Source organism: Osmia bicornis, chromosome 15 (genome assembly GCF_907164935.1).
Source record: "Osmia bicornis bicornis chromosome 15, iOsmBic2.1, whole genome shotgun sequence".
Lineage (NCBI taxonomy): Eukaryota > Metazoa > Arthropoda > Insecta > Hymenoptera > Megachilidae > Osmia > Osmia bicornis.
Genome location: NC_060230.1, coordinates 183922 through 201155, shown reverse-complemented (window position 1 = coordinate 201155; position 17234 = coordinate 183922). Strand labels below are relative to the sequence as shown.

The 17234-nt window shown below is 37.8% G+C and overlaps 1 protein-coding gene across 2 annotated transcripts in view; it reads left to right on the top strand.

The window, feature by feature from the left end:
• Positions 1 to 1961: 1961 nt before the first annotated feature.
• LOC123988508 overlaps positions 1962 to 17234 on the top strand; it is a 120170-nt gene continuing 104897 nt past the window's right edge. For both annotated transcript variants that reach the window (XM_046288798.1, XM_046288797.1), the window contains exons 1-2: positions 1962 to 2168; positions 7019 to 7153. In XM_046288798.1, the coding sequence (XP_046144754.1) occupies positions 7045 to 7153 (109 nt within the window). In that variant the 5' untranslated portion in view covers positions 1962 to 2168; positions 7019 to 7044. The remainder of the gene's footprint in view (positions 2169 to 7018; positions 7154 to 17234) is intronic.

The window sequence follows — 17234 nt, the reverse complement described above, 5'->3', positions numbered from 1 at the left end:
AATATGGTTAAGAACAAGATGTATCGAATATTTGGTACTTGAAATACATATTGTTCAAACGTACGTAACATTGCTTTTTTAATAACACATCTTTTTTGAAATATTTTTAATTGGTTTTATGTATTATAATTTCATGTTCAGATGTACTGATTCAATCCTTCTGCTATGAATATCTGTAGGGGGTAACGTGTTCGTTCAATTTATAGAGGGTGTTCCACCTAACTCAGCAACCTTAATTAATTTTATTATTTGTAAAGATAAGAAAAAAAATGCTTTGGAACGAAGTAATTTGATTATGGGGGTGAAAATCATCATCAAGATATCTTCCAAAATTTAGAGTGATTTTTGTCTTTTCAATGGAATTATATTCTTTTTTATAATAAGTAATTCTTTGGAAGATTCTGTCTGAAAAGGCATTAGGACCCAATATATATAAAAAAGAAAAAAAAATTATCTCGTGAGATATTTCACATTTTTGTATTAATTACATTCACTGATCTTGTTCAATCAAATATGTAAGTACTTTATTTTGTCAGGAGTTGGTAGTAAAGGATGCTTGCTTTAATTTGCTGAAGGTGGAACCCCCCTACTGGTTGATAATCGCTTTAACAGGATATACGTACGTTGAAAAGAAAGTTCATGTCCTTTACAACAACGACGAAAACAATTTGTATTAGTACTATTATATGTATAAAAATTGGTAATCATCAATATGTAACTAGTGTCAATATCTTCCTCATATGCGTCACCTCAAAATAATAGTGATGTACTCCACATTATTGATTTTCTAGGAAAGCAAGCTTTTGTGAAATGTTCTTGAATCAATTAATACGAGTAATGTTACTAATATTTATCTTAAATCAACATGATGTGATCTTTTTAATAAATTTTTCCAATAAAAATAATAAAAGTGAATGCTAACAGAGACGCATCGCTATTATTCTGAACTACAGATATATAAACTGCTCATACATAAAGTAATTGAACGTTTGAATTTATTAATAATTATATTATTGAGGCAATAATGATTGCTCAAGTTTAACTAGAAGCTAAGATATGATAGAAGTGACGTCATCATCCATCAATCTTTCATCGATACCATCAATATAAATATAAATATAATATAGAATTATTAAAACTTTTCGTCAGCAGAACACACTAGGTTATTGCGATAGTAAGAATTTCTCTAACAAGTAAAAACCATTAAAATGCTACATTAATTTGTAATAGAGTTAAACCATCCTATTAGTTCATAAAAAATTAATAATCTTTTTCTTACAGAGGAAAGGAACCGTTCGGCGTACGTCCAACAAAAAGGAGACGATGGAGGCACAGCACTACAAGAGAAGTAATTGAAGCAGTGGATAAAATGAAGCATAGCCACGTGTAGGTAAATACATATGTATAATACATTGTATATGTACAGATTGAAGTACCTTGATATTTGAAATAAAGTGACAAATTAATTAACGTAGAATTCCTTGGAAATCCAGAAATACAAAAACATAATACCGATTTTCGTACTTCAGCGATTAAAGAATAAAGAATAAAGAATAAAGAATAGCATCTTAGCTTCCTTCTAGTACAGGTTCTTTGAGCCTCCTGTATGTATTAATTAATTATTAGCAATTTTTTGAGTGATCGTTCTTCTAAGTTCGACCGTTGACCCTATAAGTATTTATAATTAATTAATTACTGGCCAGTTCTTACAAAAAACTATATGCGAACGTTGCTGCGAGTATGTAGATGAAGAATCAGTCATAAAAGTTCATAGTTCTGCGTCGAAAAGAAGTAAAATTCCTAATAAAAATTAAATTACGAACCTCGATATTTCAAATCGTGGAAATACAGATTTCCACAATGGCGACCGATCTGCCGTAGTTTGCTAAACATTAAGCTTCTCGGTTCGGTCAACGAGTGGCGCTGCTAACACTGTTTCAGTAGATTTCTAAAGTCGTACGCGCCGGTTTGCGCAACATTTAATTTAAATAAATAACGTGTTAGAAGTGTTCAATGTGTTGAACTTTTGTGTTTTTATTAATTAAAACTCGATCGCGTATCAAACGGTACATAAAGTAACTCCGTATTTGCGTGTGTGAGATTTCATTCAATATTCTTAACCATTCCGCCTACACGACGTCATATAGTATGTACATACATACATACATGTAAGTAACTACATCTACCAAAATAATTATATGATAATAATCGTAACTCATTTCTTATACGTTCATATAATATCAGAACAAGAAGATTAGAATGTTTAAATATCTACAATAAAACAGATTGCACATAATAATAACACGGCATAGGTATGTATAAGCCTATTGTATTTATATGTTGGTTAATATTTTTTTATATTGTCTGATAGTTCTTTAAATACAATGTAAGATTAATTCTGTTGTAAATTTTCATTTACCTTATCAAGTTGTAGTAGAACAGTTAATACATTGGAATGAGATACTTTTAATTTCATATTTTCTATTTTATGTCAGAATTAGAAGCGAAAGATCCGTATATGTGCGCATGCGCTACCTGGCGATTGATATTCGAACTAAACTCATAACTGGAATTAAATTCTCATTTGAAATAGAATTTTCTTTTCTTTTCATACTTAAAACTTTTAATAAAACATGAGCTTATTAATTAGGACACTGGTAATTGTACGGATATCAAATGCAGGTAATTTATTTTTTATCAGTTTAGTTTCATAAAATAATGCTTATTTTTGGTGAGTTTGAGAAAGCAATCACTTCAAGAAAGTAATCAAGAAAATGATGCACTTATGTGATAGTCTTCCATGTATAGTTATAAAAAATCTTATTCTATCATTTTGAATAGAAAAATGTTAAAATTGATAGGACGAAGAAGTTATAATTACATATTTTGAAACCCCACGTGTCTTAGTTAGTAATGAAATTCGGGGATTTACTGAAAGTGAAATTGATCAGTTGGCTTCTGAGCAGCTTATACGTAGTAAGATAAGATATGATGTCAAGATCATTGAAATAGTGAGGTGTACCCTGTTCTGCATAATTACCAGCATAATTTCTATATATGGATACACGTGCATGCACATGTCAAACAAGACATAAAATCGAGATTTATCCCAATAGTCACACCGTCGAGAAAATTCTGATCATCGTAGCGAACAGTTCTGGCAACAATATCGCAAGGCTCGAATCGGCGTGCACGACGTCTCGTAAGAGCAGGAGATGCGGAACTCGAACTGTATTCTCCTTCTATTTGTCGGACTCCGCTCTCATTTGCTGGCTCTTGCGTCCCTCTGCGACTCTCCTTTTCTGTCCCTTTCCATTCTTCTGATAGCTATATACGTACACGGTATTTCTGTCTTTGTCTTCATCGCGTTACGTGTATATACGTTGCCTTTCTCGCTCGCTCATCTCTCTTGCTCCCACAATAGGGTGAGATCGGGCCATGGACGTATCCGACAGGATTGGACCAGGTTCTGACGGTCACTGCGTGGACCGACGTATCTCGTCGACGATTGGCGAAAGCATGTTGTATTTTTCGCGCCTATACATATATCCACCTACGGCAATCAGCGGCAAATTCAAATACGATGAAGTTACTTTCTTTTTTTTTTACTACGCGTTCATCGGGCGTCGGTTGTTCCTTGGACTTGATGATGATAATTTTTTCATCAAGTTTTACTTCAACGAGGGACACTTTTAATTACATCTGTGTGCTTTTGAAATTTCGATGAAATCTAAATTTTTTGGACATAGCTAGGGAGAGCGAAATATAGTTCGGAGGTGGAAAGAAAAGAAAGAGCGAAGGGACGAATTATTAATTTTGCTCGTGAAAGCAGAACTCTTGCTGTTTTTAAATATGGATTTTTACGGGTCGTATATTCTTTATGCATATGTATATATACAATATATATATATATATATATATATATTTCAATATATGTATACGTGTTCGTACACCTCTGTTCCTCGAGTATGTACCATCTACCTGTTTCATAAAACTGCTTATTCAACTTTGTTTGGGGCTGTTGGTAACAGGCAGATCTATCTTTTTATAATTTCACGCAATGTATTTCACTTCTTTCATGTAACATTGAATATTGTTCTTTTCATTAACATAATAGGTTAAAACACTTCAGTGTTCTAATTGTAATAGGTTATATACATATATGTATATATATTTCAAGACTGAAATAATTCGATAATTTCTCGTTTTTCTGAGTCTTACAGGTAGGGCTATTTTAAGAAATAGGGAATTATCCAGCGATTACTGTATTTTCTATTTTCCCGTTTTTTTTTTTTTTTTTTTTTTTTTTTTAATTTCGTTGGTCCACCATTTATCTGGAGAATATCATGAAAATCTTTTTATTACGTATTCAACTACAACGTGACAAATATAATATCCCTGAAAGAGAACAATAATCGACTTCGCTCAAGATGAATGACATCGAAGTCTGCGTAAGCGACTACGTGCCCCGATGCTGAGAACATCGGCTAGGGCGCTAGCCGCAGAAAACAGTAGAGGTTAGGTACGACTAGAACGGTGCGTTCCAGGCAAGTAGTGAGAAGAGTACCCGGAAGAGAGGACCCAGGACGGGTAGGTAGATACACATAGGTAGGTAGAGCGCAGAGGTAACGAGAATGAGACGACCGCTTGAATCCCTTTCTCCTTCCCGCCTTTCCTGCCTGCTTCTCTCTACCACCCGTCCGCCATGCCACTACGAGCGAGCGAACGTACAGCTAGGCCGGCACAGTCCTGTAGCCCATTTGGCATTTCCCCAGCTATAGCGGCGGTCCTGTAGCCCATCGTTGTTATCGTCCCGCAGCTGCATAAAGTCGCTCTACCTCCCCTTACTCCTCTACCCTCTCCCGTGCTGTCGACCGACCGCCCGTCCAACTCCCCTCCTCATGCTGTTTCGCTCACCTCGCCTCAACGGTTTCCTCTCTCCTCTCTCTCTCTCTCTCTCTCTCTCCTCCTTTCTCTTTCTATGTTTCCTTCTCTCACCAGCCTGCCGACCTGATCGTGTTGCCCTCCTTCCTCTCCCCCAATCGTACCGGACGCTTCGACCAATCCCCTTCCTTGTCGCCCCGTGAGTTCTCGTTGCCCGCCGTTCACTTCTCTCTCTCCCACGAGCCTGCAGCCTGACGTTTCCCCTACTCTGCTGTTACTACTACCAACATCGCCTTATTCCACAGCGTACCGCTACACTCACACAGACACCATCGACGTCGGTATGTCTATACGTTCCTACAGCGACGCAACGGGTGGCGCCGCCAGCCAGGGACGCCTAGAAACGTTCTCCCTCCTTCCCCCTTCGCCGTCCCTCGTCTGTGAGTCAAGTCCATGTACCGTCGACGACGCCTGATGCTGCCGTGGCTGCGGTATATACTTGACACACCGTCCTTGTCGTTCTATCGATTCCCTCCCCTTCCTCCTTCCGCCTCTCACCCGCCCTCTTCTCATCCTACTCGTCATGTATCCCCTCTTTTGCTGTTCTCTCTTGTCCCTCTCCCGGAGTCTCTCACTGGCGGCCAACTTGCCTGTCTGCTTGCTCGGCCTGCCTGCCTGCCTGACTGCCTGACTACCTACTACCTGCCTTGCTCGTGACTTACTTGCTTGCATGCTAGTCCTCTGCCTGCTAGGTTGCTAGCCTGTTTGCTTGCTTGGCCTGCCTGTTTGGCCTGCCTGCTTCGTTCATTCTCTATGTCGTAACCTTGGTGGAGAATAACCCGCCGTTCAATTCAAGGAATTAATGACGGCCCCTCGATTTCTCTCTTTTTCTATTTGTTAGCCCCCCTCCCAGCCCCTCTCGTCTTTTTCGTCTTTGTCACTAGTTTCCTTTTCTATCCTTCTTTCACCTCTGATTCGAGATGAGCAGAGCAGAGAGCCGGTCTTTACTCGTGCCGCTCATTCGTGCTGATATTTACGCGCTCATGGACCCCCGTACAGCGAGCGCCAGCCATTACGTGGCTTCCAGCAACCATGTCGTCAATATACAAAGCGAGTTCTACGACTGCGATCTGCGCCTTGGAGATAATTATGGAAAAAGAATATTTATATATCGATTGTACTTACATATATCCTGCTAAAAACGTCCAGCTAATATGTATGTATATGTATCGAAAGACATGAACTAATAAATGAAAAAAAAGGTGTATCATTTTGATGTTTGAAGTCAGGCAGAAGGGGTGGTTAGTGGTTATAGAATCTCAGAAACAGCGCCAGCATCTGTAACGGCGCGCATGAGTAAACGGATGCGTTTCGAGGTTAGATCGTTGGAAAATCATCCTCATTGTTCAATTCGATATTTTCGATTGAATAGTTTAACAAGGACGTATAGAAGAGCTATTTTTTCCGTCATTAACCAACTCGCTACGCAATCTATGATTTCAAATAAATTACGGTCAAAAGATTTGGAGATTAAACAAAGGAATTAAATAGCAGAGTACATAAATAATACATACATACATACATACATACGTAGAATGATTAATGGGTAGTAAGTATACTGTTCGATCGTTAGTTGATTAGATATTAATCTATTACAAAGAATTAAATCGTAAATATTCTGAACAGATATTCTTAGGAAATGCTTCTATAACCATTGGAATTCCAAATGTACATGTTCTTTTTCAATTCACTTTCGCTGTCCTGAAGTATTTAGGAGCAAAAATATGAGGTTAGTTGATGAAACCAGTAAATGAAAAAGTATGATGGTGGTCAGTGGTGACTAACGCAAGGTAGGACGGAAGCAGGGCAGGTTACACGCGTTTTAACCATTTTCCCCAAAAAACTTTTAACGTAATGAAATTCGAGTTAATTAGACAGAATGTAAATTTAATTTCATTTTACTATTTGAATCCGTAATTAAGAAAAGAACCGACGTAATTTTCTTCGTTCCCCCGGCTGTATGAGAGATTATAAGAAACGCGAATGAGACTGATCGTGTGCATTTGAAGAAATGTAGGTATATATGTAGGTGTGGCAATTATCGTTTTACCCTTAATTTTGGTGGGTTTTACAGGTAGCTGCATTGGCGTAACTAGTCCAATGATCGATCGGCTGGAAATCACTGCAAACGATATCGGCAAAATTAACCCTTCGGATACTTTGGGTCTCGCGCGGGCTCTTCAGTCACTTGAAATTATCGGAGAGTACGGTGAGTAATTGCACTTTCGATTGGTAAATTATTAAACCCGTCCAATCTCGTTTGTTACGTACGCGTTTTTGATTCTGTTACTGAAATCTATCCGGTTCTCCTTTTGTTTTCCTTTTTTTGTAATCGCACACGATGCTCGTACAGAGTCAATTAAAACAATTTTTGATTTTCGTTCTCGCGAATATTTGAAAAGAAAAAAAAGAAAAGTTTTCCACGCGACTATTACCATCCGTTACGTTACGAGTTCTTTCTTTTTCCGTTTTCACTTAACAAGTGTCTAACGAGTAAGTGATATTAGTTTTTGAATAGCATCTCCCATGTGCATTTTCATTATTCCACATTTCGACAATTACCTACACATTGATAATTACTCAAGTTGAAAAACATGGTTGGGTCACGGAGACCCGACACGCATAGGAAGAACAAACACCATACAACTTTTCCATGCGTTCTTGACCTTTCGACAAAACCATTGGTCCATCCTCGTTCTCCAACCCCAAGGTTCATAGGGTAGAGAATGTAGGATTCGTTTGCGCGACATCAGTGTCAGTCACTTGTTGAATGCCGGCCAGCATGTACATAGGTACGGATGAGCATCCGGCGTGCGTCCTTGCACTGTTTTTCGTTGCGGTCGCGCATTTCTCTTCCCCATTCGTACAAACCGTTCTACGTTATGTATAAATAATGGCAGACGATAGTTTTGGAGGTCATCAGGCCGTGGAACGATAGTAATTCAGACAATGAGAATTATTAGTCGACAGATTGGATCTTTGAACCGTGTTGCTGTTCAATGTATTAGATTATTATTTTGGGAATTAGTAGGTACCTATAATTTCGAAATATCACTGTCAAGGTTTCTATGAAAATTCGTATATTCGAATATTAATAGAATCCTAATTTTATTTTCGAATAGTTGAATTCTTTGAAACGATAAAACCTGTTTAAAATATTTGAATACACAGCTTTGGGAACTACTTTTGGGAATTTGAAACACTATATGTAATTAGGGTTGTTGAAATTCAATAATACGAAATATTTAAATTTTTATAAATGTCCTAATGGTATGATGTCCTAATGATGCAAATCCAAAAGTGATGGATTCGAATATCTGAAATACATACACTGCAATTCAAAATTCAACAGTTATTAGAATTTTTATAGTATAGTTGCAATGTTTCCTAAAAAAATAAAACATCAGATCTTAATTCGATTTCAGTGGCGTCGAATTCAGTGCGTATTCAGCTAATAAAGTTGCGGTTGGAACAATTAATAATGACTCCTACCGAATCATCATTTTAAGTATAATTACAGTTATTATTGTTTGATTAAACATTCGATGCTTAACTGCTCGAACCTATTATGCAGAACGCGGTATTTAAAAGGGGTACAGTTACAATACCGTCGTCACTCTTACAGATGTATAAATATCATTGATGATAAAGATCGATGTTTTGATAACTATTTGAGTAAGCCTTATTTTATGACGAGTTAATCAATTTTCCTACACACAAAAGGGAGGTTTAAGATTGCAAATCATGTGCTTTATCGAAGAACATGTACATACTGTACGTACGAAGCAAGTATTTAAGTGTGCTTGAAAGGAAGAGGACAGCTTTTTAGATAGTTATAGAAGCCTTTGTTGCTCGTTTGGTAGACTGAAGTGACTTAAATGCGGTTTAAAAGGATTCTATTGTCGCGGGGGGATGCAGTTGTTTGGAAAAGTCGACCTTATTCCACTAGGTTTCGCACACTTTTCACGTACGTGCGTAAATAGAGAACGAGAAGGGCTTGCGTAATACGAGCTCGACTTTAATGTGACCCCATGACCCTTTAAAAGGAGACTTCTTACATCTTTTAGATTATTCATTTAACACTTTGTGTTAAATTTTTCCTGGATCAGAGGAAGAATTTTGTCGATGCTTTTCGTATTTTAAGGATAAAAACATTCATTTGAAAAAAGATTTACATATTGTATATAAATCTTTTGCGTTTTCATTTTAACTGAAAAATTATTTGTTATTTATAAATTCAGCATTCCTCGAAACAATACAACTTTTCCTTTCGAACTGACAAAAAATCGGGTGATTTTCCTGCTCGAACGATCCTAAGCTCAAGTCGGTCGAATTCTGTACGACCTACCTGAAGTACAGGGGTCGAGTTTAGCTTGGAAATATGTATAGGTATGTAGGTGGTCGTGGGCTAAGTTCACTGCCGAGTTCGAACAGGTCTGAACCCTCGGCCCATGGTCCATAGCCCAGTATCCGAAAAGGGCCTTGAAAATTCCTTTAGCCTGTGGAATCGGTAGAGCCGAAACTTTGTATCCTTGTATCCGGTATGCTCTTATACATGTACTTACTTACTTACTTACTTACTTACTTACGTATAGCCAGCCGACTCTAAGCTTCCAACCAAAAGACACGTTTCACGTGTATGTATACGTAAATTGTACATATTTAAGCTTTCTCCCTGACTTCTCCGCCTTCTTCAGGGTTCAGAGGTGAAAAGAACAACAGTTCATCGTTATAGATACTTTTAGATTATTTCTCATCAATTTTGTCGCATTTAAACTTTTGTTAGTTTAAATCGTTAGAAATCTTAGCAGGTTTAACGGTGTTCCAAAAGATGCGTTCGCTTATCACTCTGCAAACATTTCGCATGCAAAGCGAAAACTGGACACGCGACTGGTAAGGAAAAAAAAAGAAGGAAGAAAAAATCACGCGTGTCCACCGTATTACGTAGCGACTACCTGTTCTTTACGTAATGTGTTGTCGTAGCTGTGTACCGAGAAACTAGAAGAAGTATCTACTGGACACGCTTCTTCGCGACAAACGAAGAAATAACGTACTCTCGTACGTTTCGCGAAGGAATATTTTATCTTCGGTTTATCCTTCGTCCGAGTTCTTCTTGAAATTTCTTCTCCCTAACAAAACATTTCTCTGTGTATCTCTGTGTATCTATGTGGATAATAAATGAAAACAACTGAAAGTTTATTTTATTCAACTAATAAAACTCTCGTTCTATCTGTTTCTGAATTAAAAATGTTTAGTTTATAAGAAAACGGTTGATGTTGGGTATGCAGCAATTGTATGATATTAAATTTAATATTAAAGGTGCGTTCTTTCATATTTTAGTTCTTTGCATATTTACTATTTATTTTTTGTCATGTGCTTGCACGCATTAGGGGTCAGTAGGGTGCACCACTTTGTGTCACCATCTTGAATTCATTACGCAGTAATCCCCCGATTCGTGACTAGCGGTCGTTAGCAGGAACCTATCCGCACTTTTCATGAATTTATACCTTTTCCATTTTTTTTCATTAATGCTCATTCCAACATTCACGCAATGAATACGGAAAGCGTTGGCATTCAAAAACTATTCTATTAGTTCAGATTTCATTTTTTTCCTCATTATAGATTAGTTTAGATGAAGGTATGATTTTTGCAAAAACACCTTTCCTCGAGTGGGTGGTAACTTTATGGGGAGGTTATTCTGCGAAAAGTTTTCTCGTCGCATCCCTAGGTCGTAAAGCAGTACTGGCGAGCAGCAGGAAAATTATAGGGCGGAGGGTTCCCCTTTTAGGGTTGGCTGTTGGGAATCCCGAGGATCTTCGAGGGGGAGTTTTTTGTCGCGTCTGTATTCTCGCGCGGCGCGGCGCGGCGCGGCGCCGAGGGGGCGCTTTTTAAGGGCCGGTCAACATCGTAGGACAGCATCAGCAGGCAGCCGAGTGTTCTGCTTTTAATCTGGTTACTAATATTTCTCGAATTTCTACGAATTTCGGGGTTCCATGACTTTTCCTCAAGTTACATATACATATGTAGTACTTACTTACATATAAAGTGTTTTCCGGAATTAACTCTTTTATAGAATTAAAGGATTCTTTCATATAATTACAGGCGTATAAATTAATTTTGACATATGTAAATTCGATCATCGTTCCGAATACATCCACGATTCAGTGGTTTTCGATTCCTGACCATCGAGCGGTAACTCGGAGAATTCGAAGTTGCATAATTATTTTTCTATAAATCTCTGGCCGAGGAATAACGCGAAATTTCCTCGCCGGGTAATATCAGCGAAGCTTAGCAGAGCAAAGGAGAAACTCGAGGAGAGAAATTTCTCCCTCCAGTGTGGCGAGGAGCACGCGGGTTAGAGAGGGTGAGTGAAAGAGAAACAGAGATAGAGAGAAGCTCCATCGTTGGGTTTGGGTGGAAAACAGAAAGGAAAAGATCGAGCTAGGTTGCGAACATTAGAGAGCGAGAGAGACGTATGTAGTAAGTCGTGGAAAAAGAAAGGAACGAGGATGAGAAAGAAAGCACAATTCTGGAGAAGAAAGGAGACAGAAGGGTAGACAGGAGTTTGAATCGGGGGTTGCTTTTTCCTCCCTGGTCTTTCGCGTCCTCGGCGCTGCGGGAGAACGATTCTACGGAAGGAAATAATATTCTTATAGAATATGAGAAAGCGTACATTTTCTCAGGATATTCGCGGTAGGTTGATACATTTTAGAATCACTATTGTGCTGATGATTATGAAAGTGATCTGAATCAAAGAACCGACAGAATTGAACAGCCCAAAGAGGAACGATTATAGCCAAATGATAAATAATTTAGAATTGATGAATATTTAGTAGATATGATGCGTTAAAGCTTAACTCGTTCATTAAGCTACCAAAAACACAAAAGAACTGATTTTTATCATTCACTGTACACATAATCTCGTCAATTTGTGACTTTCATATTCCTTTCTCACAATTGAAAAAGCATATGCTTTTTCAAGCATTTATGTACCTACATAGGATGTAGGTATGTGAAAAGGAAGGGATTCGATAGGGTTCGCGAAAGAACTTTTATCGCGAGGAATCACTCGAAGGGCTTTTTTATTTCTATCGATAACGCCGGATTACGTCGATAGAATTAACGTTTCTTACCTCTTATCGTTCTAATAGCTGAAAGAAAGCTGATAGTGAAATTAATGAAAAGTGATCTTCGTTAAATTGAATGATTTGTTCAGCAATATTTAATCACATACGTTTTCATAACTCTAATCCTTGATTGTCAAGTGCTTATCACTGATTCGTTAAGGGATCATTCACAAAACCGATTCTTTTTATATGAAATAAAATTCATATGTACTATATGTAGATATTTCAAATAATTTTTTTTTTAATATAAGTAAATGCTTAATACAAAAGTTCATATTGTTATTAATTCAACGACTTATTAAAAAAAATATCGTTGAATTTTTCAGCATTATTATAAATACATACTATAAGAATGACCCATTAACCCATCATAATTGCGCTTCATTCTTTTTCTTCCTGCTGAATTCGTGTTTACATCGGTTGTACACTTGTGTATGTATGTATGCAACTCGAGAGCAGAGCAGCGAGAATTGTTTCGTGTTATTTTCAACAGTGGCGTTCATTATCCGATGCAGATTAAGATAATTAGCCGGCTGAACAGTGTTTTTATTTTTCACTTTCCACTCTTGCTTTCTTTTCTATCCCTCGCGTTTGCTGCATCCCCGTTTTCGCGCCCCTTTTGCCACGTGCCTGTCGCGTTTCGTTCTCTTTCGTTTTCAATCCTTTTTACCCCTTTGCTTTTTCTGTCTTGTTCTTTGCCGGCGCTACTATTTTAATTCGCTGTTCCCTTGTATTGGGTTCCTCTCTTCTCACCGACGACAACAACGACGACTACGACGACGTGATTTTTTTTTTCTTTAACACCCCCAATACCTCCTGCACTCGGCCTTTCAGCGATGCTGTTTCTGTTTCAAGCGTGTTGTAACCTTCAAGCGACTGTTTCCCGCCAAATTAGGGGTTTCATTCATACGTCGAAGATCGTCCTTCTATTATAGTCCTTTAATTCTATGCATGTACATATAGTACATATGTACATATTAATGGACAGAGAAAGTTGAAACAAAAGTTACACAGTTTTTTTTCGTAGAACCAGGTATTATGTATAATGAATGCAATTTCCTGTATTTCTTATTGTTAGGCAACTGCAAAGTATACTTCGATAAGGAATTTATTGCAAATTTTTTATGATACGCAAACTTTTTTCTACTAAGATTATTTAATATTCTTCCCCTTTTCTTCCTACTTTGATGTTCTTCGAAACGACTACTTAACATCTTAACCCATTTTTTCCTTCTTACCTTTTCGTCTGATACAAATCTATAAATAGGTATACGAAAGTTGTTGATAGTAGGTATGTAAGTAATTCTTTACTTGCATTATGTTTGAATAAAAATCTTATGACTTTAATGTTTTTATTAGACAATGTTCGTTTCTCGGGATTAAAGGTTTATTGATAATGTAATAGGTACTAACTAAATTTCTCTATGAACTTGCAATTTTTTTCTTATTTAAATACACTCGTACCAACGCTCTTGACCTTTGAGCGTTGGTTTCTTGAACCGTTTCAAGGTTTCCTCTGAAAGTGATTGTTAAGATTGCTTTTCCGTGCACTTCTTTGCACAAAGGCGAACGACCACTTTCCCTTCACCTTTAAAGAGGTGCTCGCGATATTATAGTGTAATTAAGCTTATAATGATTTACAGAAAACGCGGCTCGTACGGTAATTACGTGTTTTTTTCCGTACAGTTTATTAAGCTGTTCAGTATTTTGCACGTTTAACCGGGTGAACTTGGAAAGTTTGGTACATGTTTGGTATATGTTTGCTAAGTTGGATAAATTTGATTTCTATAAAGAAAAGTAGTAGGTAACAGTACCTTTTATTAGTACCTAATAATAATGTTAGAAATGTTAATGTATAATAACAGCTATTTTATTGAATGATATAGAAAAGTAGGAAGCAAAACCTCGTGTGTTCGTTAGGAGGGTGAGTTTGGTCGCGGAAATTATGAAGCAATGCATTAGCAAAAGTTTAATGAACGAGCCTGTTAATATTAAATTAAAATCGATACCTCGATACCTCGAAACCGCTCATTTGGCTTTGGCTTATTTAGCTAACGTACTCTGAATTTACACGAAATTTACAGGAAAGTTTAACGATACAATTCAAGGTCGAGCATTCGTCTCGTCGTGTCTTTTCCCACGGTCTTTCCCCTTGTACACGCTCTTTCGACCGATTCGAAGGTGGTAAGGCGCCGCGACTTCCGGTTCATTTCGAAAACACGCTTTCGGGTCTTCGCTCTGTTACATGCAAGCGAAAGAAATTAAAATGATTTTATTTTATTATTTTATTAATTCATTAGGTATAGGTATAGGTATAGGTATGGTGAATTTTAAAAAATATATTAAAAATTAACTATCTAAACGGTTGAATAAAATATAGAAACACTTGACACAACCTGTATTGAATTCACAGAAAGTGATTTAATAAATAACAAAATAGAATAAAATTTATTTCCAATTATCTTGCAACGATCGCGGTTCCCGCGCGCGGTTACACCCGAGAGAATAGCTATTCTCGAGTAAAAATTAAAAATTAAAATTAAACATTATCTGTTCTGTGGATCGCGTACGAAATAATTCCATGCTGACGCAGTGGTTGCTCCTCGCGTATTGAGGAAAACAGTCTCAGCTAAAAATAAAGGCAGACGATTGATAATTACATTACAGCCCGGTTTAACAGTAAAGAGTGGTTGTGCCGCTGTCGTATGGAAATGTGCACCGTTACGTCATCGATAATCATTTCGCGATAATCAGTATGCATAATCGAAAGTAGATTTATATTTCTATTTCTATTTTTGTTAATTATTAAAATTACTTCCCTTGCACCAGCCTATACAAATTTGCCCTGTCTGATGCGAATAATATAAATCCACCATAAGAAATGAGCAAGAAGTTCGAAGCTAGGTGGCTGGTGTGGGCGTCACGCATCAGCACCCACAGGAAGCCGTGCCTACTTGCATCGAGTTCAAGTTGCACAGTTTTCCCGTGTGCCGTGTCGCTCCTCTCTACCTTACCCCGTTCCTTCGGTCCACCATCCCGGTCTGGACTCGATTTAAAAGTTAAACCGGCCACTTTGTGACTTGACCGTGAACCAGGAACGATGTCTGTGCGTGCATCTCGTTGTGGACGTTGAAAAAAGCAAAGTACTACATAAATACCTACACTCTTTCTTTTTCTAGGTCCTTCGAGGGTTAAACCATCTGGATCGTTTAAATAAAAAATAGTGTACCTTTGGAATTTTATTTCCAACAGGCAAAAACACTTTTCTTTTTTTTTCTTTTTTCTTTTTTTCCTTTATTTTCTATTTTTTCTTTTTTAATGAAAATAGATGAGATAAAAATTGAAATTATACATATTTGAAAATTTTAGAACAGGAGGGATTGGTTTCTTCTATCCTTGTAAAAATTCACTAATGACTTTTAAAACGAATAGGCTATCCTGGTTAATTCTATTCCTGAAAGAACTCAATCTGATTTCGTTAGGTTTAAAAACAATGCGTTCATTTAAATATAATTAGCCGGCATGCGATGGTATTTCTCCAATGGAAAACGTATCCCTGCAGAAACGTTATCGTCCCTGTAGGATCGTTAGGCAGCCAGTTCGATCCGCGAGAATGTATATTTTTTATTTGGTCAGGAGCGAAGAAGAACCGGTCGTCTGTAATAGCTTTCCTCGCGGGCGACAACGAAAAGCAACAGCTTCTTAAACGCGATCAGACCAGAGGTATCGTAATATCGCGTGATACACGGAGGAAATCTCGTTGAACCGTTTCTAAATCGCGCGAATTCTGGTCAGCTCGTATCTTTGGACCACCATGGATGGTGCGGTGCATCGTGCATCGTGCATCGTGCATCGTGCATCGTGCATCGTTTCGAGGCTACGGTGCATTCTTCTTCCTTCTCTTTGCCTTCTTATCTCTCTCCATCCTTTGCATTCTTCTCCTCTTGTCTGGCTCTCTAGGAATCGGCGGCCTATTTCAGAACATTGCAGGACTACATAGTCGGTTCATTTTTAGACTTAACGCGTCGAAGAAGACCTCGTGATTATGTTTCTGCTTCTGAATATTTCAATAGAAATTTTCTTTACGATCTTCAAATTCTGAACATGGTTTAACCTTTTTAAACTTTTCAAATAAAAAGTTACAATATTAGGCTAACGATCAAATTGGGGCTCCTTCCATAGTATTAAGATTTACGATTACAGTTTCAGAACCATTGAAAATAAATATACATAATACTTTTGTTGCACCAAACAACATTTTAATGGTTTCCGCATGGATCCCTTGCAGCAGATTTGATTAAATTTAGTTCAAAGGGAACGCAGAAGCATTAGTAATTACGTGGTAAATTATAACAATGCATAGCATCGATATCAAATTAAATGTTTGATCTGATGTGTGTTATACGTATACACACGTGTTTCGTACAATAGGATGATTATTTCTCGTACAAGAAGATTAATTCACGTCCCATTTCCCGCGAGAAGATTAAGCCTGAAAAATCTAAAGGTTCGATCCAACGCGGAAATTTTCGATTTTCCGATTCCTTATCCCAACCGAGCAATCGAACGGTATACCATACATACTGCTGACTCTCGAGACGCGAGACGAGCAGAATTATACGGTGACGCGAGCGTATTATCCGCCATGCCGATTCATTTGCCGCCGTTTCTTAAACCCTCGTGTCTTTCGAGAAGGACGAATTAATTTTCTCGATGCTTCTCTTGCGCCGCGCCCGTGCCCGCGCCCGCGCCCGCCCCGCGTCGTGTCAATCGAAGTACATTTCGGTGCAACGTAGGCTACAGTTAGGTAAAAGTAAATTCTTGGGAGGATCTAGGGAGAACTAGGGAGAGAGCCTTAGAAAGCTGGGAGACATTGGTGTAACAAGGATTTCTTCTTTACGTATTTAGAGAAGTTACAAGAAGAGGCAAGTGTGAGAAGTATCTTAACAGGTTTAACACGCGACAGAATTAATTTTCGGTCAAACAGTCCTCGAAGTAAAAGCTGGAACGTTTCGAGTTAATTACATACTAGCGAAACTGTTGCAACAGTGTATCGTTCTCTCGGATACGTATCAGCAAGAGGGAAACGACGGTTAAGTGTCGGCCGAAGGTTTCCTCTTCTACGTAAAATAACATCCAGCTTTTTCCATGGCTCGTTATCGC